Here is a 23,435-nt window from a genome sequence, read left to right on the forward strand (position 1 = left end):
AAAAGAAAATAAAAACTCAGGATCACTAAAGACATTAAAAGAGTATCATACTAAAGAAGGAGTTTAAAACCAAATCTTAAAAGAACTAACCAGGCATGACAGGGCACGCCTTTAATCCCAGCATCCAGGAGGAAGAGGCAGGTGGCTCTCTTGTGAGTTCAAGGTCAGCCTGGCCTACCCAGCACGTTCCAGGGCAGGTGGGGGATACACAGAGAAACTGTGGGGATGGAGGAACACTTAAGAACTAAGAGCAACCAAAATACACAGCTGCTGAGATGTAAATGTTAAAAATTATAAAAAGAAAAGAACTTATTTTCAAAATTAAGTTCCTGCTTAGGTGTCAATCCATCTGTAAGTATGAAAGATGAGACATAACCAGAGATTATAATATTTAAGATGTATGCATTTTACTAAATTCAACAAATGAAGTAAACTTTTTCAACTTTTCTTTTTTATAATTTATTTTATTGTATGTTCATTCACGTTTTGCCTGCATGTATGTATGTGTGTGGTTGTCAGAAGCCCTGGAACTGTAGTTACAGAGAGGTATGAGCTGCCAGTGTTCTCTCTTCACCACTAAGCCATATCCAGTCCAAGATAATTTTTTTTTTTTTTTTTTTTTGGTTCTTTTGAGACACAAGGTTTCTCTGTGTAGCCTTGGCTGTCCTGGAACTCTCTCTTTATACCACGCTGGGCTCAAACTCACTGAGATCCACCTGCCTCTGCCTCCTGAGTGCTAGGGTTGGGTATATGCCACCACTGTCGAGACCGAGGTGAACTTTTTCAAGTGTTAAACAGAAGAAACATTTTTGGTGGATGGGCACAGCACCTGAGAGTTAGCATATGCTACCAGGCAGGTGAGCCAGATTCTAAGTCCTAAACAACTCTAACATTTGATTGTAGGGAACATTTAAAAACTTCACCAGCTCATTTTCTGAATCTGAGCATCTGTATTTGTCAATAATATCATGACTCATTTAGAATATGATCTGTTTCTATCTTAACTGCATTTATCCTTTTATAGAAGCTCTGACCATTTTCAAAGACGTGAGTTAGTTGCAATTCCATGTCCTCTAATCCTAGCCATCTAGGAGGCTAAAGCTGAGGCTGAGGCTCTTCTGTGCCCAGCCCAGCCTGGGCAGTGGCGATACTCTATTCTGCTCCGTCATTTCTATTTCTCTGAAAGCTTTAAATGGTCAACAAACACAAGAAAGAAAAAAAAATGGCAAAATTCAAATAAGAAGGAAATGTATGAAGATGAAAACAAGAAAGATTCCTTGACAGAACTGAGGCCAGCAAGATGGTCAGTGGCAGCAGCACTTGTCATTGAACCTGCCTGCTGGAGTCAATCCCTAGGACCCACATGACGGGAGACAGAAGAGTCCTGAAGCCTTCTTCTGAACCTCACACATGCGCACACATGAACACATACACACGATAAGGAAGTAAGTGTTATTTTTTTAAGTTAAAAATTGTTAATTGCTTACCCGGTAATTAGAGAGGTGAGAAAATTTTTGAAGAACTCCAGCTTTGGCTCCATAATGGACTGAGGGAGCCTGCTGATGAACGGTAAGAGGTAAGGATGTACGACAGCAGCAAGACCCCGGCCACCTTCACGAACCACAGCCGTCAGCTTGGGAAATACACTCTTTTTTGCATTTACATGAATCCAACAATCCTAACCCCCAAAAAAAATTACAATAGTAATTAGAAATTATATTTCTCAACTAAGAGAAAACAGATCTGAGAAAACAAAGTCAAGCTGGGAACGGTAGGGTGCACCTGTATGCATAGCAGGTGGGATGCTATGCAGCTGCACATATAGCTTCATTCTGTTATATAGCAAGACCCTTCCTTCAAAGAAAATAAATAAAAACTAAAAATAAGTCCAGGTGTAGGAGGATACATCTTTAACTCCAGCGCCCTGGGAGCAGAAGCAAGTAGGTCTGAGTTCAAGGCCAGCCAGGGTGATGGAAGAACACCCTGCCCCAAAAACAATTTTTTTAACTTAAAAATAAAATTTTTAAGAAGCAAAGCATTAAAATCTCTCAGCACAATTACAATAAAAATCTGAAAATTTAAATGTGTTACATTTAATAATCATGTATTTATTATACTAACAGGAAGATTATTTAAAAATACTTTTATAAAAGCTGTTTGTTTTCTTTAAAAAAAAAATGAACATATTTCTGGTTCATAAATCCTCCCGGTGAAAGTTCCAGCAGTACAATCACTGAGCAAGTGGACCTTACACAGAAACACTTCTGCAGTATTAAAACTGAATTGTAAAATTACTAACTTATGAAGTAAAACCTCTGTGATCAAAGACTCAAGTCATGTGTGACAGTCACACAACACTGTTGTGCTTCCTGAGGAGATTTAAAACTGGTCATGTGAGAAAGTAAATGTTTCAAAAAATGTAACGAAAAAGCCAGACATGGTGGTGCACGCCTTTAATCCCAACACTCACACTCAGGAGGCCACAGGCAGCAGATATCTGTGAGTTCCAGGACAGTCAGGGAAAAAGATATACAAAAACTCTGTCTCAAAAAAAAGGGGTGGGGGAGGAAGGAGAGGCAAGGAAGGGAAAAAAGGAATGAGAAGGAAATGTTAACATTTATGCCATTTAAATATTTATCAAATTCATTTAGCATTTTCCCAATGAGTTTTAGATAGTACAATCTAAAGAGCTCTCTCATATGGGATTGGGATAAAAAACACAAATGAAAGGCAAGCGGTCCCCAACAAGCTAAATGTGCGTCGCTACATACCTCAATAGTTGTCAGTGTGTAGAGCACAGCTTCCCAGAGAGCTGGGCAGACCACAGGGTCACTGTCATCAATACTAAGCAGGACAGAAGGGCTCACTTTGGAAGCTTCCTCTTTCATCACCTGGGGAACATGTTGGCACAAGGCAGAAACTAACTCGAAATATGCCGAGCGGATCTAAAAAAAGAAACAGAAAGTGGAATTAAGCTGAAGCCTACTGACGTTTGATACAATTAGCTGTGATAACAGTAGGTTAAGATAGCTCACAACTTTCCTGTTCATATAACTAAAGGCACTGTAAAAACAATTACTCTTTTCTTTTTCATGGCGATTTTCTTTGTTTTATTACCAAACACCTCAAACATCCAGAAAGAAACTGTAAACAGAGACTGCTCATTCATTTCCTGGCCACCAAGACCCAAATAATCACAAAGAAACTATATTAATTCCAGCATTCATTGGCCAATAGCTTAGTTGTATTTCTAGCTACCTATTACATCCTAAATTAGCCCATTTCTATTAAACTGTGTATCACCGCAATGTTGTGGCCACATGGTAAGGTTCTGACATTCTTCTTCAGCAGCTACATGGCATCTCCTGACTCCGTCTACTCTGCCAAGTCATTAGCCAAAGCAGCTTTATTTATGATCCAATAAAAGCATCACATACAGAGGACATCCCACATTAAAAAGTATTATTTTCCATAACTTTATAGGCTAAATTGAGTGAATTTCTTTATTCTTATTGATATCTTTATTCATTTCACATATCAGCCACAGTTCTCCTCCCTCCACTCCCCCCATCCCTCCAAAAAAAAAAAAAAGAAAAATGGAGGTCAAGATCATGATGGGGAAACCTGCAGAGATAACTGGTGTGAGCCCGTGAGAGCTCATGCATTCTGGACTAAGATCTGAAGAACCTGCATGGACTGAACTAGGTCCTCTGAATGTGGGTGACAGTTTGTGTGGGTGACCTTTTTGTTGGGCCCCTGACAGTAGGACCAGAACTTATCCCTCATGTGTGATCTGGGTTTTTGGAGCCCATTTCTTCTAGTGGAATACTATGCTCTGCCTTGATTTACAGAGGGGAGGGGATTGGTCCTGCCTCAACTTGATATGGCAGGCTTTGTTAACAACTAATGGACAGCTTTATCATCTCTGAGGAGTGGATGGAAAACAATTACTCTTAAAGAGTAACAATCTGAAAAGACACTTGGAATTACCAAGGCAGAATAAAGGCAGAAAGGATAAAATTTTTCACACATATCCTATTTAATAGCGGAGTTCTGTATCTGGGGTCTCTCATTTAGCAAATACCTCCCCAGCTTAAGTTGTCATCAGTGTTTTTGATCTTGGCCATTCTTTCAGGTGTAAGATGGGTTGTTTTGATTTGCATTTCTCTGATGACTAAGGATGCTGAACATTTCCTTAAGTGTCTTTCAGCCGTTTTAGATTCCTCTGTTGAGAGTTCTCTGTTTAGGTCGGTACTACATTTTTTTTATTAGATTATGTGTTCTTTTGGTGTCTAGTTTCGTGAGTTCTTTGTATATTTTAGAGATCAGACCTCTGTCTGATGTAGGGTTAGTGAAGATCTTTTCTCATTCTGTAGACTGTTGTTTTGTCTTGTTGACCGTGTCCTTTGCTTTACAGAAGCTTTTCAGTTTTAGGAGGTCCCATTTTTTAGTTGTTTCTCTCAGTGTCTGTGCTGCTGGGGTTATATTTAGAAAGTGGTTCCCTGTGCCAATGCATTCAAGTGTACTTCCCACTTTCTCTTCTATAAGTTTCAGTGTGGCTGGCTTTATGTCAAAGTCTTTGATCCATCTGGACTTGAGTTTTGTGCATGGTGATAGATATGGGTCTAGTTTCATTCTTCTACATGTTGATATCCAGTTATACCAGCAACACTTGTTAAATATGCTTTCTTTTTTCCATTTGATATTTTTTTGCTTCCTTGCCGAAGATCAGGTGTTTGAAGGATATCCGGGTCTTCTATTCAGTTCCATTGGTCCTTCTGTCTGTTCTTATGCCATATTCATTAGTCTTTTAAAAATTTGAGAATTATTGTATTTACATATGTGAGTGTTTTGCCTGCATTTATGTGTATCATGCCCATGCTTCATGCCTGCAAAGGCACCAAGCTGAGGGGACAGGCCATAAGAGGATGTTAGATACCCAAGAAATGATTTGCCCATGGCTGTATGCCACTACATTGATGCTGGAAACGGAACCCAAATCCTCTGCAAAAGCTCCTTCCCACTGAGCCATCTTTAGCCCAACATGTTTTTTTTTTAAATTTTTCATATAATTTATTTGAAAAGATCCTGATTTGTTCCCATGTTTAACTTACAAAAACTGTCTGGGGCCTAACCATGTCTAAAGTAAGGCAGAGGTTAGGTTCAGACACTCTGTAAGCACCATCCTATGAAGGTGGCTCCTGCATTGGTTTTTCCTGTCTGGCCTGACGGTGCTGAGATGGAGGCCTGAAGCCAGATGCAGCCAGCAGTGTTTCCTGCCTTGTGTAAGGCACCTTATGATGTATTCTCAGTGGCTGTCACTGCAGTCACTGATTCAGACCAGCCTGGAGTATGGTGGTATGAGAAGAAGGCCCCCACTCGTGTGCTGTCCTTCCTTGGGTTTGCAGCCAGTCACCTAACTTGGACTTCTGGAAACAGTCAGTTTCTGCAAACCGGAAGGATGCTTCAGCTTGGTTCTAGAACTGCAAATAAGTTTCAGACACGAGAGAGCTGAGTTAAAAGGATTCTCCAGGACTTCCGATGTGAACCTTTGCATACAAATCTGAAAGTCACCACACCCAGGTCCATAAACAGCAGGGTGATCAAGGACGGAGAAGTATAGTCAACCCATGGGTGTTCCTCTTTGAGGTCCTGTCCAGTCTACACAGACTTCAGAGTGTCTGTCTTGAACTTAAACTTGTCTAGGACGTCTTGCTGGTTGAGAGCCTTACAAACTTGAAACTTTCTGCAACCACATAAAAGGGTTTATTTTGGGCTTTGGCACACACCGCCATCTGGATGGTTCCAATCTTGTTAATAATTCCTCCGTTCTCAACCACTCCTTCAGCAACAACTATGAGAAGATCTGCTTTCTCCATGACATAGCCAACAGCAGCATCCAGCAGCACAGTGACAGGAACACTGAGGTGGCAGAGGGTTTTGGCCATTTTCTTCCCTGATAAATCAGGCTGAGTCTCCATGATAGACACACTGAACAGCTTCTTGGCTGCCATGGCTTCTTCCGGGACCCTCAGGACGACTCTGGATTAGGCATGAGTCAAAATTCTGTGCCCCCCCCCTCCAATCTTTGATGAAAGTATGACACAGATCTGCAATTTTATTTCTTGACAGGGACGCTCTCCTGAGGAAAAGCTCCCCTCTCAATCATGATCTTCGCACGTTTGGAGTAATCACAGTACTCCAGGGAGCTGAGGCTGACGAGGCAAAGGAAGAGCTCTCCAACAGAGGACATGGCCATGGAGGAGTCTTTCTATGGCACTGGTGAGATTCGCCCTCAAGTGTCTCTCCGTTGTCTCTCTTCAAGAGCAGCCACCGCTAAGACCATGTTAGGATCATCTTTCATTTGAGACTTAAAGTATTCAATTATCTCATGTCGCATGCCTCAGGCATCACTTCTGTTACATTGCTTGTCAGCACCGGAAGTCAGCATGTGCATGTCCCCTACATCGAGTTTTACCAGACTCTACAACCATGAGATTTCTACTTTTTACAAACTACCCAGCTTGCTGAGCAGTGGTGGTGCATGCCTGTAATCCCAGCACTTGGGAGGCAGAGGCAGGCAGATCTCTGTGAGTTCAAGGCCAGCCTGGTCTAAGGAGTGAGCTCAGGACAATGAGATCTGTGGGGGGAGGGGGGAGGAATACCCAGCTTGCGCTATTTTGCTTGGACAGTATGGATAGGCTGAAACAAGCAAACTAAACACAATCAGTGAAGTGGAAGACTGAATAAAAGGAATCCACAAGCAGCACACAAAGCAAAACTGTGAAAAACAAATGAGACAAACAAGATAATATGCAAGCGATTTCATCTTGCATTAATTACACCAAAGAAAGAAAGACTGAAATAGAGGAAGTATCTGGAGGCAATATCTGAGCATTCCAGAGTCAATTAAATGCCCCAATACACAGATCCAAGAATCCCAGTAAATCACAAGCAGGACACATAAATGCATGGAAGAGAATCCACACCAGGACATCTCAGACTGCAGTTAAGAAAACGTAAAGAGTGGCAGGAGAGATGGCTCAGTGGATAAGAGCAGTCAGTGCTCTTCCAGAGGACCTGAGTTCAATTCTTAGCATCCACACAGAGGCTCAAAATAGTCTATAGCCCCGGTCCTAGGGGACCTGACACCCTCACAAAGACACATAGGCAGGCAAAACACCAATGCACATAAAATAAAAATAATGTTCTTAAAAAAATGTAAAGAAAGCTGAGTGCATGGTACATGCCTTCAATCCCAGCCCTCAGGAAACAGAGACAGGAGGATCTCTATGAATTCAAGGCCAGCTTCATCTACGTAGTGAGTTCCACGAAAAAGAAAATATAAAGATAAGAATTTTTAAATGGCCAGAGAAAAAGACAAACTACCTCCCAAGAAAGGACAGCAAGACTGATAACTGACTTCAGACACAATAATTAAAATCACAGACAGTGGAACAATATGCTCAAAACAAAATAATTGCTATCATTTAAGACTGTATAAGGCAGTCTAAAATGAAGATGTGGAATATAAATAATGCGTTTTGAGATCGAAAAGATATGAAGAGCGATCCTGCACATGCCTGGTGAGACCACCTGTCCTGCTCCATGTACTCTCCGCTAGCCCCCAAATCTAGCCGTAGTCTCACATCCAGAGCTCCACTACCCATTTCTAGGCTTCCTGGAGGTCTCTCCCTGTCCCCAATTCTGAACCTACAGGCTCCACACCACACCCAATACTCCACTCAGCCAGATCCTACAGAGCCTTCCCCAGGGTCTAGACAGATGAGTCCACCTGATCCTCCTCTCCTCAACCCCACCCCAACCCCCAGAGATCTACCCCAAACTCCATGCTTGGACCAGGATGCACTTCTTCACACCATCTCGGTCCCTGCACCCATCTGACTCCATTCCATCTAAGCCATATATAACCTCTAGGCCTGCTCAACAAGGAAGAAATAATGCCTGGTACTGGAAACTCCGTCAGCCAGCCTACAGTAGCAAAGCCATGGATCCTGGAGAACCTACAATTGCCACTTTACTAAACCAGAACAGTCCCTAACTATATTCTAAACATTTATCCTTATACCCACAGGTAAGTGTAGTTCTCAGCCTCTCATCAAAGAACCATCTCTTTGGAAGAGGAGACTATTACAAAATCCAACCATGGAAACAGAGTTGTAGAGCCCACCCCTAATGACACAGCTACAACAGAAGAGGGGCGGAAAGACTGCAGCAACCAGAAGAACAAAAGCTTTGCTGTGAGATTTGTCACCTAGAAGTGTCAAAAAAGCAACATTATTGGTTACAAAGTCTCACACATAGGCTGCCTGAACATAACCTAAGCAAGGACAAGACCAACAGACACAAAAGGGGAAAAGCTCACAAGGCCTCAGCCCCAGACAAAAACCTACAGGGAAGTAAGGAATGCTGAAAGTAGAGGAAACCATCTTCCCCAAAGGCACCAACTGACTATCCAGTACCAGTGTCAGCCTGAAGTCATACATATACAAGGAACTTACAAACTGAGCTGCTTGTACTTATGTATTTAGGAATATATTATTAAAGACTAACCATCTTTATGTTTATATGTGTGTGTGTCAAAGAAAAAGAGGTTATAAATTTAACAGAATAGGGAAATGATACAATTATAATCACAATAAATAAAAAACTTTAATAAAATATAAATATTTGGCCCTATAAAATATTTATGTATATTCTTCAAAATTAATAGCAAATCAAATTCAGCAAAGTATTGCCTATAAGTGACATTTTAACAGGCAGCAAACTTTAAAGTTTTCTTTTGAAAACACTGTTGTATATGTTTCTATATAAAACACTATATGCTAATGACATATTGCTATAACCACAGATGAGTGCTCTGTTTAACCCTAACCGAAGCTTCTTGCAGTGGATGGAATTAACACAGAGACCCACAGCTGGACGATGTGCAGTGACTCTGGAGCATTAGCAAAGCATGTGCGTCAGTTCAACCCCAACAACAAAGAGGTGAAAATACAGGACCCATCTAGTAAGAGGCAATTAAGTCCTGAAAGGCCAATGACAAAGGTGTGCTTGCATGACTCTGAACATAAACAATAAACATGAGCATAAGTGCAGTGAAATCAGGGGAAGTTATAGAAAAGGATCTTAAGAACTGTTATGATACCTGAGGTACACTGTGTTTTCCATACTTCCAAAACTTATTCTGTGATAAAAGTGACTTAAATTTCTCTTCCAGGGAATCGAGCTCATTGTTAGGCAAGAAGCAAAGCAGTTTCTTTAGTGCCAATAGGGAGCACGTGACAACTCGATGGAATTTAGCCTCTCTCTCTTCCTCTGGAACAGTTCTGGATTTGAAAAATAAATAGGTTTTGGTTTTAGAGTTTGTTTTTGGTTTTATTTTTTTATTCACGTACATATAAGGAAGTCAGAGGACAAACTGGGGAGAGGTTTCTCCCCATCTACCATGAAGGTCCTAGGGCTTGAATTCGGGTTCTTAGGATTGATTGTAGGGCATTTACCTGAGGTACCATCTGGCTGTCCACAGGCAGAATTTTAATCTCACATTCTGCAACTAACTCAAGTGAAAGCCACACTTGCACACATGGAGGAAGTGACCACAAGTACCATGCTCTCTGGGCAGCACATGCCAAGAGATTCTAGGAAGGCTGGGAAGGCACCCGCCTACTTAGTGCAGCTTTCAACAGTTGGATTACAACAACATAAAGGTAAATAAAACCCTTCACTACTTCTTCAACACAACTTCTTAGCTACTTCAAGTATGCCAGACCTTACAATAGTTCCTGCTGCTGTAACTGCCAAAGGTAAATGAGAAAAATAATGTAAATTTTTTTCTAATAGAACTGCATATGTAGCTCAGAAAATTCAAATTTAATAGCCAGCCAAAATTGAAGTAAAAGCACATAGCAGGCACCATGTAGCATTCTCTGAAATAATTTCACCTGCATTTGGAATTCCTTTTAGAACATGTCACACTGAAACTACACATGGAAACCAACAAAGTAAATGCCTCATGTGAGTTACTTAGAAACAATGTAACTTACTGGGGAGGGGGGAGGGGCACGGAGTGTATTAGGAGTGAGAGTTACTTAGAAACAACGTAACTTACTGGGGGTCACTGAGTGTATCAGGAGTTTCTTTTAGAAGGTGATCCTGCAGTACCTGAAAGAGAAAACCATCAAAACCTTAAGATTTTATGGAACTGTCAATATTGATCAGATATTGGGAAAATCCAATACCCGATGGTGGTACACACCTTTAATCCCAGTACTTGGGAGGTAGAGGCAGGTAGATCTCTGAGTTCTAAGCTAGCCTGATCTAGAGTGAGTTCCAGGACAGCAAGGGCTACATTGAAAACCACTATCTAAAAATAAATAAACAAATAAATACATACATTAATAAACAAACAAATAAAATAAAAATTCCCATACCCTCAACCCACCTACTAACCAAATCAGACATAGGTTTGATTTTTGGTCATTTTTCTCTTCCTATCTCCTTCATTGGCTGCTACTGTGGTAAAGACAGGAACTTTATGACAGCTCCAATTCCCATCAAGAGAAATCTTCCACTAAATATTTGTGGTTACTTTACTAGTTATTCAGTAATTTTTCTTTTTTTCTTTTTTTTTTTTTTTTGGTTTCGAGACAAAGTTTCTTTGTACCTTAAGAGCCCCAGCTTGTCCTGGAACAACTAGCTCTTGTAGGCCAGGCTGGTCTCAAACTCACAGAGATGCACCTGTTTCTGCTTTCCAAGTGCTAGGATTAAAGATGTGCACCACCTGGCTATTCATCATTCTTATAACTGCAGTACCGTGGGATAATCAGCTAACAAATCTGAGAGAGATAAGGATTTGTTTTCCTTTCCCATCTCTGGCCCACAGAGAACACACACTGTGCACGTGTGCAGATAAGGGGTCAGGGGACAGCTGTGGAATCAGGTCTCTTTCTACCTTTATGAGGGCTGTAAGGAACACGCAGGTATTCAGGCTTACACGGTAAGCACTTTTACCCACTGGGCCATCATGCCAATCCCTTACACCTTTTGAGGTTACAGAAAACTTTTGTTACTGTATATGTGAAGAGAGACATAATCTGTTTCTTCTTGACACATTTATAAAAGCAGGTAAAGAGCTACCACATACACCTGAGAACCTTTAGATGCTTGAGACACACAGGTACAGAATGACTCCAGAAACTCACACTTGTAATTTCTTCCTTACAAAACGCTATGGCTTCAGGTTGCTTGCTTGGAGGGAAAGCAGCTTTAAATGCATCTTTGGCTGCAGTTGCTGCTGGGGGGTATGTATCACACTGAGCCATCAGCCAATATCCCATTACACTTTTCAGATATGGAGCCAAGTGCTTCTTTACTTTAACGATAAGTTTTTCAAAAGCTTGCTGTGTAGCCTCTCGAACCCGGCGATCATGGTCCTATTAATAATGGAAATGTGGTTTAAAAATAAATATGAATATCTGTAAATAGTCTACAATGACTCACAGTAGGAATTCATCTATGTATATAATCAAACTAATACGACTTCTGACAGGCTAGGGAAATAACTCAGTAGTGGAGCATGTGTAAACAACAATAACCCCCGCCCCCATCCAATTACAAGGCATAAAAAAAAAAAAAGAAAAGAAAAGAAAAAAAGCAAAGAAGAGAGAAAGAAAATGCCTGCTTTAAAATATTGAGGATTTAGGGCTTCTTTACGGGCAATCATATGACATAATTTTTCTTTTCTCCCCCTTTCCAATCAGATTGTATCCAAGAGATATTCAAAGACTAAGTAACTATAAGGAACTCATTATCAACCTTCTGTAGCAAACACAGAATGGAAACTCTCTCCAGAAATGAATCACTTAAGCAAAAGCAGGCTCATAAACTCTAATGCTTACAAGGGAAATTTTGCAGAAGATTCTTGGCCAGTACGGGAGGACCCCTTTTACAGCTTCTGTGTCTCTTTCTGTGCACATAGTTCCAAACTCTTGCATTGCCTGAAAATAATTAACATCGTCAAGGATTAACAAATGTAACACTGCCTCCTCATTTTCTTTCTTTTGTTCTGGAAGTTTAGTCTACTTTATTTAAAAGGAGAATATATTATTTCTATCTGTGTCAAGGAAACAAAAAAAAATTCACCATCCATTATAGTAGAAACTGAACTTTTAGACTTTTCGACTTTACTATAACAAAACAAATGGAAAGGATAGAGGCTGAGGAAGACCACTTAAACTCAGAAAGCTCAGACGAGCTCAGAAATATAACACCAAATCTCAAAATAATAAAAAATAAAAGAAATTAAATAAATAATAAATGAAATAGTGTAAAGAGACAGGTCAGCAGCTAAGAGTACAGTTTTCTCTTCAAGAAACCCAGGGTCAGTTCCAGGTACCCACACAGCAACTCACAGCCTAACTACAGCTTCAGAGGATCCAACACCTTCTGTTGGGATCCGGAGCACACACATGAACATAGCACCCATACATTCAGGCAAAACACTCAGATGCATAATTAGATAACAACAGCCAAGTATGGTGGCTCACATCTATAATTCCAGCACTCAGAAGGCAGAGGCAGGAAGATTGTCACAAATTTAAGAACAGCATAGTCTACATAGCAAGTTCCAGGTCAGCAAGAGCTACATAGCAAAACCATAAAAATTTAAAAACTTATATTCCTCTACTGTGAATTATTACATAGCCAGATTCCAAAATGTGGTTCAAAATGTTTTAGAGCGGCAAACTAATTTACAACTCCAAAAGTCAATGTCAACTAAACTTATGTGTCAAAAAAAATTACAACTGTAAAGGAACTAATGATAAATTATTGCACATTTTCTTTTACAACAAATAAACCTTACATTTATTCTAACAAACTACATTATTTTTTCTTGTTTCTTGAGACAGAGTTTTGAACCAACCCTGGCTGTCCTAGAACTTGTTTTGTAGACCTGGCTGGCCTTGAACTCACAGAGATCAGCCTACTTTGGTGTGGGAGGTCCTTCTGTCTATGTGTTACTTTTATTGATTAATTTGTAAAGAAACTGCCTTGGCCTGTTGACAGAGCAGAACTTAGATAGGCAGGGAAAACTAAACAGAATGCTGGGAGAAAGAAAGGCAGATTAGAAAGAAGCCATGTAGGCCCACCGGAGCCAGATAGAACTTTAGCCAGTAAGCCACGTGACGATACACAGATGAATAGAAATGAGTTAAATTAATATTCAAGAGTTAGCCAATAATAAGGTACAGCTAATGGGCCAAGCAGTAATTTAATTAATACAGTTTCTGTGTGATTATTTCGGTGTTCTGAGCAGCCAGGGACCAACAAGTGGCCCCTCCTCCAACATATCTCTGCCTCCCAAGAGCTGGGATTAAAGGCGTGTGTCACCACCAATACCTGGCCAGAAATATATTCTTAAGTGGTGTGTGTGTGTGTGTGTGTGTGTGTGTGTGTGTGTGTGTGCGCGCAATGAAAACCTGCCTTGAGTTTGGTTGTGACATCTTTCTTGGAAAGTTTCCTCAGCACCATTCGGAAATCAGAGTCCACGAGGCTGTCTATGTCTTCAGCTCCTTGAATAGCAGGAACATAGCCGAGGTCACTGTGATATGTCCCAAAACCAATAAATCCAGGCACTGTTCCCTGTTCTTTGGCAAGAAGCTCTGCAGCTCGGCCGCTATTCGAAGGCTGATAAGAAGGAAAAGCAGGAAAGAAAGTCAGATCACATTTGCACACATACATTAATTGAAAATAACAATTCACAGTCAGTGGTTTGACTGCTATTTACAACACACAATTCCACTAGTTCTAAAAGTTGGGGTTCTGTGGCTAAAAAGAGAATAAATATGTAAACTACACCAAGAAACTAACTTCTTTAACTCTTTCACAAGAATCTTTACCACAGTGGACTCCTTCTTGCCTGAGCCTGCAAGTTCCCTGGAGATGAGTATTTCTGGCTTAAGAGCCTATCGAAAATCCTCTCACTTGCCAGGGGGTGATGGTGCACGCCTTTAATCTCAGCACTCGGGAGGCAGAGTCAGGTGGATCTCTGAGTTCGAGGCCAGCCTGGTCTACAGAGTGAGTTCCAGTACAGCCATCCAGGGATACACAGAGAAACCCTGTCTCAAAAAACTTAAAAAAAAACTTAAAAAAAAAAAAAACACTCACACACAATTCTAATTAGAGTTTCCTAAACATCAGAACAACTCTTGATTTTGCAGGTAGTCTCATGTAGTTACATTAGTCTTGAACTCCTGACCCTCCTGCTTCAGTCTCCCAAGTGCTAGGATATCAATGGGCACTGAGAACATTTGAAAGAAAAAGAATGAAAGTTCAAAGCCTAAAATATATATTCACTTATGAAAACTTTAGTTTCCAAATACCACACAGACAGTATTTGCATACATATATCTTATAATGATATAAACTAATAGGTCCAACCAATTTTGTTTATCATACTGAGAGAGATCTAATGCTACATGCTGCTATGGAACCCCTTCAGAGCAGATAAGCTCATTTCCATGTACTGGAAGCCAAAATTACTAAAATACACACAAAAATCAATGTAATGATCAAACCAAAAGACATATTTAGCCTGCAGAGACGGCTCAGCAGTGTTTGTTCTTGCAGAACACCTGAGCTCGTTCCCAGAAATGGGTTGCCCGTAATTGCCTTAGCTGCAACCGCAGGGATCTGAAGCCCTGCCCTCTTCTGGACCTTGAGGGCACCTGCACTCACATGCATACACATATAATCAATTTTTCTAAAAAACATTCTTTTTTTCGAATCATAGTCAATGTTTTGACTGGTATCAATATACTAGTCCCCTACTCTGCAGGTTAGGGTTCTGTTGCTAATGAGAAAACAAACATTTGAACTATTCAAAGAAACCTGTCATGTCAACTCAGAGAAAAGGCAGGTGGATCTTTATGAATTCAAGGTATACAGAGAGTCCTAGGACAGCAAGGGCTACAAAGAGAAACCCTGTATCAAAAAAACAAAAACAAATTAAAAAAATAAAACTATAAAACACAAACTCCGACTACTAAACCACTGAAGGCTGTGTTGAAACTGAAGTTCAAGTTGCCAATGATAACTAGCAGCAACTGAAAAAGTATAAATCCCCAGCTTCCCATTTAAAACTATTTCCTTAAATGTACAAACAGTATCTTTTATTCAATGTCTACTATGGGTATAAAATACAGAAACTACTCTAATACCCTATACTTTGCCACACACTCCCCCCCCACACCCCCCCCCCCCCCCCCCCCCCCCCCNTCCCATCTCCCATCATTCAAGACTCTGAATTCCACTCAAGGTTCCCTAAGTATGAGCTTTCAGAATTCAACCATAGTCTTCTCTCCATCTAAAGGCCCTTCCTTCCTTTCATTGCCTGACAATCTATCTATCTATCCCTCAAGACACTGGTGTTTGCAATGCTTTTCTCCCTCAGACCAGACAACATTCTCCTCTGTTCTCAGTCTGTCCATTCATGCCTGTTTCATAATTGCTTAATATATCATACTTTCTTATAAATCTGTGTCCGTCATTAAACTGATACTTCGAGAATAGCAATCATGGGGCTGGAGAGATGGCTCAGAACTTAAGAACATTGACTGCTCTTCCAGAAGTCCTGAGTTCAATTCCCAGCAACTACATGATGGCTCACAACCATCTATAATAGGATCTCCTGCCCTTTTCTAGCATGCAGGCAATGCAGACAGAACACTGTATGTTTAATGAATAAATAAACCTTTAAATAAGAAGAAGCTGGGCGGTGGTGGCGCACGCCTTTAATCCCAGCACTCGGGAGGCAGAGGCAGGCGGATCTCTGTGAGTTCGAGACCAGCCTGGTCTACAAGAGCTAGTTCCAGGACAGGCTCCAAAACCACAGAGAAACCCTGTCTCGAAAAACCTAAATAAATAAATAAGTAAGAGGAGGAGGAAGAGAAAGAGGAGCAATCACTGCCACACTCAGCTATATAATGAGTTCAAATCTACCCTGGTATACGAGACCCAGGCTCAAAACAAACAAACCAGAGAACAGCAGTTTGCCATCTTAGTGGTACAGGCCTGTAATCCCCACACTGAAGAGGCTGCACCAAGATCACAAATCTGAGGCCAGCCTGAGCTACATTAAGAAGTCTCAGACCAGCAGGCAGTGGTGGCCACATCTTTAATCCCAGCACTTGGGAGGCAGAAGCAGGTAGATCTCTGAGTTCGAAGCCAGCCCGATCTGGTCTACAAGAGTTCCAGGACAGCCAGGACTGTTACACAGACAGACTCTGTCTCAAAAAATAAGGGGGAAAAAAATAGCTCAGAGGGTGAAAACACTTTCCACGCAAGCCTTACAACGCAGAGCTTGATCCTGGGAACCACATAAAGGGGGATGGAGAATGGGCCTCTGAAAATCCTCCTCTAATCTACACATGCACACACAAATAGATAGCATTTTAAAAACTAAACTTCAAGTCCCAACTCTGAAGCTTCCAGGGTATACGAACTTAAACTGTAAACTTCAGTTAGATCATCTTTCAAATGAGGTAAGAGCAATTAATTCACTATCTGAATCATTTTCAATATCAAAAGTAAGTTCTTAAACTACCATAGTAATAAGTGATCCTAGCAAGAATCACCTAAGGGTTTTAAAAACTTTGGAAATAACTTTGAAGAACAGTATATCCAACGTCAGACTGCAACACCACATATTTGTCATTCGCCAATGGGAAAAGGTAACTTTTCGGTGGTCAACACTAAGCAAGTGTCGCTGATAAAGAAAAACCAAGAACAAGTACTGTGTACTTCTAGTGTAATATAATGCGAATGACTTAACTCGAATTGATATAAGGAAACAATGAGATGAGCCTAAATAAATGAAAGCAATGCCAACTCTTCCTGGTTATTGTGACATTTAAAAACATGCTCAAGGGGGCAAGAAATGGGAAACAGTCTACGTCTAAAGAATTAAATGGCAGCCAAAGGGAACAAGTGATACTTGACTGAGTCACAAATGCTTTTAAAATGTTATTATCTAAAAACGGAATTAAAAATACAGAGGCTAGTAGACACGTGAATTGTAAGTCTGCACATTATGATTAAGTAGCCCATCATGGCTAAAGTTTTGCACGGTATATGAAGAATGGAATTGCTTTTAGAGTAGATAAGGTAAAGGATTTGGGTGTTAAAATACCGAAATTAACCTTTCTAAAGGTGATACAAATTTATGAATTCAGAGAGAAAATGAAATGTAAACAAATATTAACAGCTGGTGACTCCAAGAATATGGAGGTTTCGGAGCTTGGCAGATGCCTTTAACCCTAGTACTCTCGAGGCAGAGGCAAATAGGTCTCTGAGTTCCTGGTAGTCTGCAGACTTGAGTTCCAGACCAGACAGAGCTATACAGCAAAACATTTTCAAAACAGAATACGCAAATTGCAATTCTAATACGCTTGCCCTAAAACAGTGAATAAGGTTTTTTTTTTTTTTGGCTTTTCAGCCTGTTTTCTTTTTTGTGAATAAGGTTTTTAAATACATTCTGTGACAATTAAACGAGAATACCAGAAAAGCATTTAATATAGGAATGATCCTACTGTAACTGTTGTGTTTTGATACTGGAATCATTAAAGTTAACTGAGTCAAAGGCGGTGAACAGGTCTATAAAAGGGAACTGTGCTAAAAACCAGTGCGGGCGGGCGTGTGTCTATCATCCATTAGGACAAGGGCAGTAACACTTGCCTTTAAAATGTTTATAAAGTAAGCTAGTAAATTATGTGGCACGCAGCGTCGTTGGCACCGACAACAGCTACATTAAAATGGGGCTGACACTGGAGGAAGGGTGCACTGACGTGTCTAGAGCCACCTAAACAGAAGGGCATCGGAAACCTGCCAGGCCGGGTCAAGACGTGGCGAGGTCAGGGTGGCCAGGGCAAGGCAGAAAAAGCGAGGTGAGCTGGAGGCCACAGAGCCAATGGGGCGACACCGACTGAAACCACGCATACCATCTAGGGGCTCCGGCCTTGGCCGGGAGGGACGGGGACGGAAAACCACGGGACATTTCCGAGCCCACGGAGCCCACGCTCTCTTCTTCCTCCCACAGCTCCTACACAACCTCGGCCACCTGGGCAGGTGCCACCCGGCTGAACGCTGACCCCGTTTCCCAGGGACACCTCCCCTGGGCGCGCTCCCACACGCACGGCTTCGGCGTGAAACGTCGTTTGGGTCCTAACTCCTCGACCTGCCCACCCGCGGGGGACGCACACACGGGGAGGTCACACGCCTCCCTCCCGGCCCTGCAGACGCCCGGGCCGCGCGCCGCAGGGCTGCCACGCCGGGCCTCACCCTCAGGTTTCCCTTGGTCCGCTGCTTGTTCTTCCCGCCCATGGTGGCGGTGGCGGCCGCGCTCTCGGGCTGCGGAGCCGAGGTGGGCACCGCCGGGCCACAACTTCCGGTCCCCCGTGCCGGAAGGGGACTCATTGTAGCAACCTGCGCCCGCCCACCCGGGCCTCTGGCTTCCCATTTCCGCTCCCGCCTCTCCGTCAGGACTCTGACCATCCGCTGCCTGAAACGTCACAGGGAAGGCACGCCATCGTGAGTGGCGTCAATGGTGACCAATAAGAAAGCGGGATTGGGCCCGCAGCGCCAAATCCTGCCCTGGGTAATTGCAGCGAAGCGATTCCTTTCCTACCTAGTGTGTGGGAATTTGACTTCAGCTATGGTGTTACGTAAGATAGCAGTAGAATGGTATGGTAGCAACTGTGCTAAAAACTGCTCGAAGTAAAGAAAGCGATGCGATCATCGACATGAGAAACAGATTCTGAGCTTGATAGAATCCAATAGAAAGTATTGGAGACCTATTAAGTATTCTTGCAAAAAAAAAAAAAATCAAAAACAATCTAGCGGAGCTAAAGTAATAATTTACAGAGTACAGGGGAGTATATAAAACGACATTGGCGCAGCCAAAGAATTCAGAACGTAAGAAATCCTACAAGAAAAATGGGTTAACAAATTGGGCGTGGAGGAGGAAAAAAATAACATATTTAATAAGTCCTAAGACAGATCATGCAAATACAATGTGTGGCTCTTGTTTGAAACAAATTATATGCCAAATAGAGGAATATGAACCTAGATTAAATTTTTTCCATTTTAAAGAATTGCTTTATTTTAAATTGTGTGTGTGAGTGCGTGCAAGCAATACCCATGGCCAGAAGATGGTATAGTATTGCTTGCCCTGGAGCTTAAGTTACAGGCCTTTGTGAGCCACCTGACATGGATGCTGGGAATTCAACTTAAGTCCTCTGCAGCAACGGTCCTTAAACACTAAAACAACCAAGAGTGTTACACAGAGAAACACTATCTAAATAATAATAAATAATAATAATAATAATACACTGTAAAAGCACAAATACATATGAGAGTGCTGTACACTTTCAGGAGAGGGTTCAAACCATCAAAGAGACTGATCAGCAACAGCACAGGAGTGGGGACTGAAAATTTTGTATTTTTCTTTTCTTTTTCTTTTATTTGGTTTCTCAAGACGGTTTCTCTGTGTAACACCCTTGGTTGTTTTAAGGTTTTTAAGCCCTGGAACTCATATTGTAGACCAAGCTGTCCTCGAATTCACAGAGATCCACCCTCCTCTACCTCTGGAATGCTGGGATTAAAGGCTTGTGCCAGCACACCCACCCGACCAATGTTAACGTAAAATCGGCAGGATTAGGGCAAGCAAGATGGCTCAGCAGGTAAAGGTGCTTTCCTCCAAATTGGATGATCTGAGTTTGATCCCCAGGACCTATATGATAAAAATCAAGAACTGACTTCCACATACATTATGAAACACATACACACATGAGAGAGAAGGGGTGGGGGTAGAGACAGAAAGAAAGAATAAGTAAATGTAAATGTCCCAAAACCAAAACTATATGCTAGGCATGGTGACACACACCTCTAGTTTCAGCACTTTTGAGGCAGAAGCAGGCAGTTCTTCAGTTCAAGGCCAGCCTGGTCTATACTATGGGACCCAGGACAGCCTGACCCCACATAATGGGGCCCAGGCCATGTGGGGTCCAGGGCCACTTGGCCACTCACGGGGCCCAGGCTGCACAGCTGTCGTGACAGGCAGCCTGGGGTTCCAGAAAAAGTCATAAACTGACACAACCCAGGGAGGGCCAGCATCGAATGGGGAAGTACCTGACATCCCAACCATTAGATAAGATTAAATAAGATCACCAGGCTACCTTGTTGGAAGGAACAGCTTTTTCCGGCAGCCCAGAACTGAAATAACCACACAGAAATTGTATTAATTAAATCACTGCTTGATCCATTAGCTCTAGCTTCTTATTAACTAACTCTTACATATTAATTTAACCCATCTCCATTAATCTGTGTATCACCATGTGGCAGTGGCTTACTCTCAAAATTTTGGCATGTCTGTCTCTGGCGGTGGTTCCATGGCATCTCTCTCTCTCTCCATCTCCCTTCTCCCAGCATTCTATCCAGTTTTCTCCACCTACCTAAGTTCTGCCCTATCAACAGGCCAAGACAGTTTCTTTGTTCATTAACCAGTAAGAGCAACACATAGACAGAAGGACCTCCCACACCAGTACCTGAGCCCAGGACTCACCTAATCTTCTTTTGCCAAGACACTTAGACAAATGTCAGCCAATCAGGGTACTGAACCCTGGAAATCCCCCCCCACACACACACACCTCTACTATGGTCCCAACTGGGCTTGGCACTCTCCGCTCTACTGCTTCAGCAGACAGATGGAGAGTCCAAGCTCGGGCTTGAATAACGGCTCTTTGCTTTTACTTATGAGTGCGGACTCCATGGTGGTTTGGGGACCCTGCAATCTGGATGTAACATATACATCATTCCCAGGAGAGTCAGAAATACATAGTGAGACTTTGTATCAAAAAAAATAAACAAATGCAAATTAATTAATTAAAAGCAAACTGAATTGATGCTATTAAAATAAATGTATAAGCATCTAAATTGTAGTAAGGAAAATTATATATAAATATATAATCATCATATATACTGCAAGTCAAATTAATAACGGCAGACTTGGAGGGGGTAGAGTAACTCACTGGGTAGCATGCTTTCCTAGTATGCTTGAAGTGTGAGTTTGATTCCCAGCGTTGAGTAGCAGGTGCTGGCACACCCCTCAGATATCAGCACTGAAGACATCGAGTTGGAAGATGTTATGCCCAGATCATGAGGTTCCCCCAAGCCACCAGAGTCCGCACTTGTACGTAAAAGCAAAGAGCCTTTATTCAAGCTTAAGCTTGGATGCAGAAGTTGAGAGCAGGGAGTGCCAAGACCAGTCTGGGAAGGATTTTTAACATAGTAGGTGTGGGGGGGGGTGTCTAGGATTCAGGACCCTGATTGGCTGATATTTGCCCATGGATGTAGGCAAAAGCACAATGAGTCCTGGGCTCAGGGACTTCTGATGGTCTTATCTAATCTTATCTACTGGTTGGAACTTCAGGTACTTTCCTTTAGATGTTGACCCTCTCTGGGTTGTGTCAGCTTATGGCTTTTCCTGGAACCCGGTGCTGCCCGCCATGGCAGCTGCGTGGCCTGGGCCCCACAAGTGGCCAGGCTGCCCAGAGCCCCACAGAAATTCAAGGTCAGTTTAGCATATACTTAGTGAGTTCAAGGGCAGTCTGGGCTACAGGAAAATCTGTCTCAAAAAAAGAAAAAAACAACATCAGATCACATAGTCAAGAGACCTGCCCTGTACCTCCACCCATACGCCCTCTCTTCCTGAGAACAGGGGAACAGGTCCTTCCAGAAAGCATAGCTGGGAAAGCGAGAACTGTCACATCCTTTACTAACTGGGTTCATTGTTTTTGTAGATTATCCAGAAATGTCCTTGAGACTTTTTATCTCAGCCAGAAATACAAGAAGGATGCGTAGTATCTCTTAGTCCAGTTAGGTGGCAGGAACCAACCTTGGGTCCATTGACTCCTAATTCAACACTTGCCCCCTCCCTCCTCCCTCTGTAATGGACCTGAGAAAGGATAGCGCTGTTCTCCCTAAGGAAGCCTGAAACCCTGCCCCTCTCTCTGGAGCCCATTCTTCCCCTCTCATACTCTTAAAACCTAACATATTAGGATTTTCTAGTATTATGCAGGAAAAATAATAGTAACCACTGATGATAATATGGTACAAAGGTAAATTTTAAAGGATTTTTTATGTTCCATTTATCAGCTTTTTTAGGATAGGGCCCAAAGATGAAGGCATTGCATATACTGTACCATAACAGGATGTGTGCTTTATCTGTTTGAGACAAGTTCTCACTCCATAACTCAGGATGGCTTCAAATTTTCTATTCTCTTGCCTCAGCCTTCCAAGAGCTGGAATTATAGGCTACCAAACTCACAGATTTTCAAATTTACTAATTTAAAAAAAAATGGTTTGGGAACAGGATCTCCCAATGTAGCCATGACTAACCTGGAACTCACTAGAGAGATCCATCTGCCTCTGCTTCTGGAGTGCTGGTATTAAAGGCATAAACCAAATCACCTGGGTCAGAGAACTGGGTTAATTAGGAGGTCAGAAAATCTGGATTTCTCTAGCCTACTTAAGAAGTATCTAAACTTGACAGGTCTTAGGGAGGCAACTATGTAAGAGTTTACTACACTGCTTTCATGTTACAGCTGAGATATGCTCACTTGTATACCTTATTTTAATACAGTGTTCAAGACTGGGAAAAATTTAGTAGTTCTGTGAAAAGTAATCTATTGTCTGTGCTCTATCCACCACTCTCCATAACACACACACACACACACACACACACAACCTGAGTCCTTTCGGTGGCCTCTAGGGATGTCAGAATTTATCCAGTTTTGCTAGTTGATGGAGTCAGAGCTCTCAAAACACAGACCATTGTTGTGGTTTGAATAGGCATGGCCCTCATACACGCAGGTGTTTGAAAGCATGGCCCATAGGGAGTGGCACTATTAGGAGGTGTGGCCTTGTTAGAGAATGTGTATCACTATGGGCTTTGAGATCTCACGTATACTCAAGCTATGCCCAGTGTGGCCCAATGTGGCAGTCTCTCCTCCTGCCTGTCAAACAAGATGTAGAGCTCTTAGCTCTTTCTCTAGCACCATGCCTGCCTCCAAACTGCCATGTCCTGTCATGATGATAATGAACTAAACCTCTGAAACGGTAAGCAAGTCCCAGTTAAATGTTTTTTTTTTTTTCTTTATAACAGTTGCCATGGTCATGGTTTCTCTTCGCAGCAACAGAAACCCTAACTTAGACATTTGGTCTGGCAGTACGGTAACAGCAGAGGAGTAACTGATATTTCCAGGGCAAGTAACAAACCTGCCCAGACGTGGGCAGCAGGGAGGAACCTGAGGAGGTGCCGGAGACATAAACATGGGCACTGTGCTTAACCATTCTTG

The 23,435-nt window shown here is 42.0% G+C and overlaps 1 protein-coding gene and 1 pseudogene across 1 annotated transcript in view; both read right to left on the minus strand.

The window, feature by feature from the left end:
* Ltn1 (listerin E3 ubiquitin protein ligase 1) overlaps positions 1-18,518 on the minus strand; it is a 62,003-nt gene extending 43,485 nt beyond the window's left edge. The window contains 8 exon segments of the mRNA XM_050138755.1: positions 1,488-1,678; positions 2,772-2,945; positions 9,170-9,350; positions 10,133-10,185; positions 11,226-11,456; positions 11,922-12,020; positions 13,507-13,710; positions 18,361-18,518. Of these exon segments, the coding sequence (XP_049994712.1) occupies positions 1,488-1,678; positions 2,772-2,945; positions 9,170-9,350; positions 10,133-10,185; positions 11,226-11,456; positions 11,922-12,020; positions 13,507-13,710; positions 18,361-18,495 (1,268 nt within the window). The 5' untranslated portion in view covers positions 18,496-18,518.
* Positions 5,440-6,482, minus strand: LOC126499509 (translation initiation factor eIF-2B subunit alpha-like; annotated as a pseudogene).
* Positions 18,519-23,435: the final 4,917 nt, after the last annotated feature.

The sequence above is a fragment of the Alexandromys fortis genome, unplaced genomic scaffold (assembly GCF_014885135.2).
Source record: "Alexandromys fortis isolate MF-2015 unplaced genomic scaffold, M_Fortis_MF-2015_v1.1 scaffold_11, whole genome shotgun sequence".
NCBI classification, from domain to species: domain Eukaryota; kingdom Metazoa; phylum Chordata; class Mammalia; order Rodentia; family Cricetidae; genus Alexandromys; species Alexandromys fortis.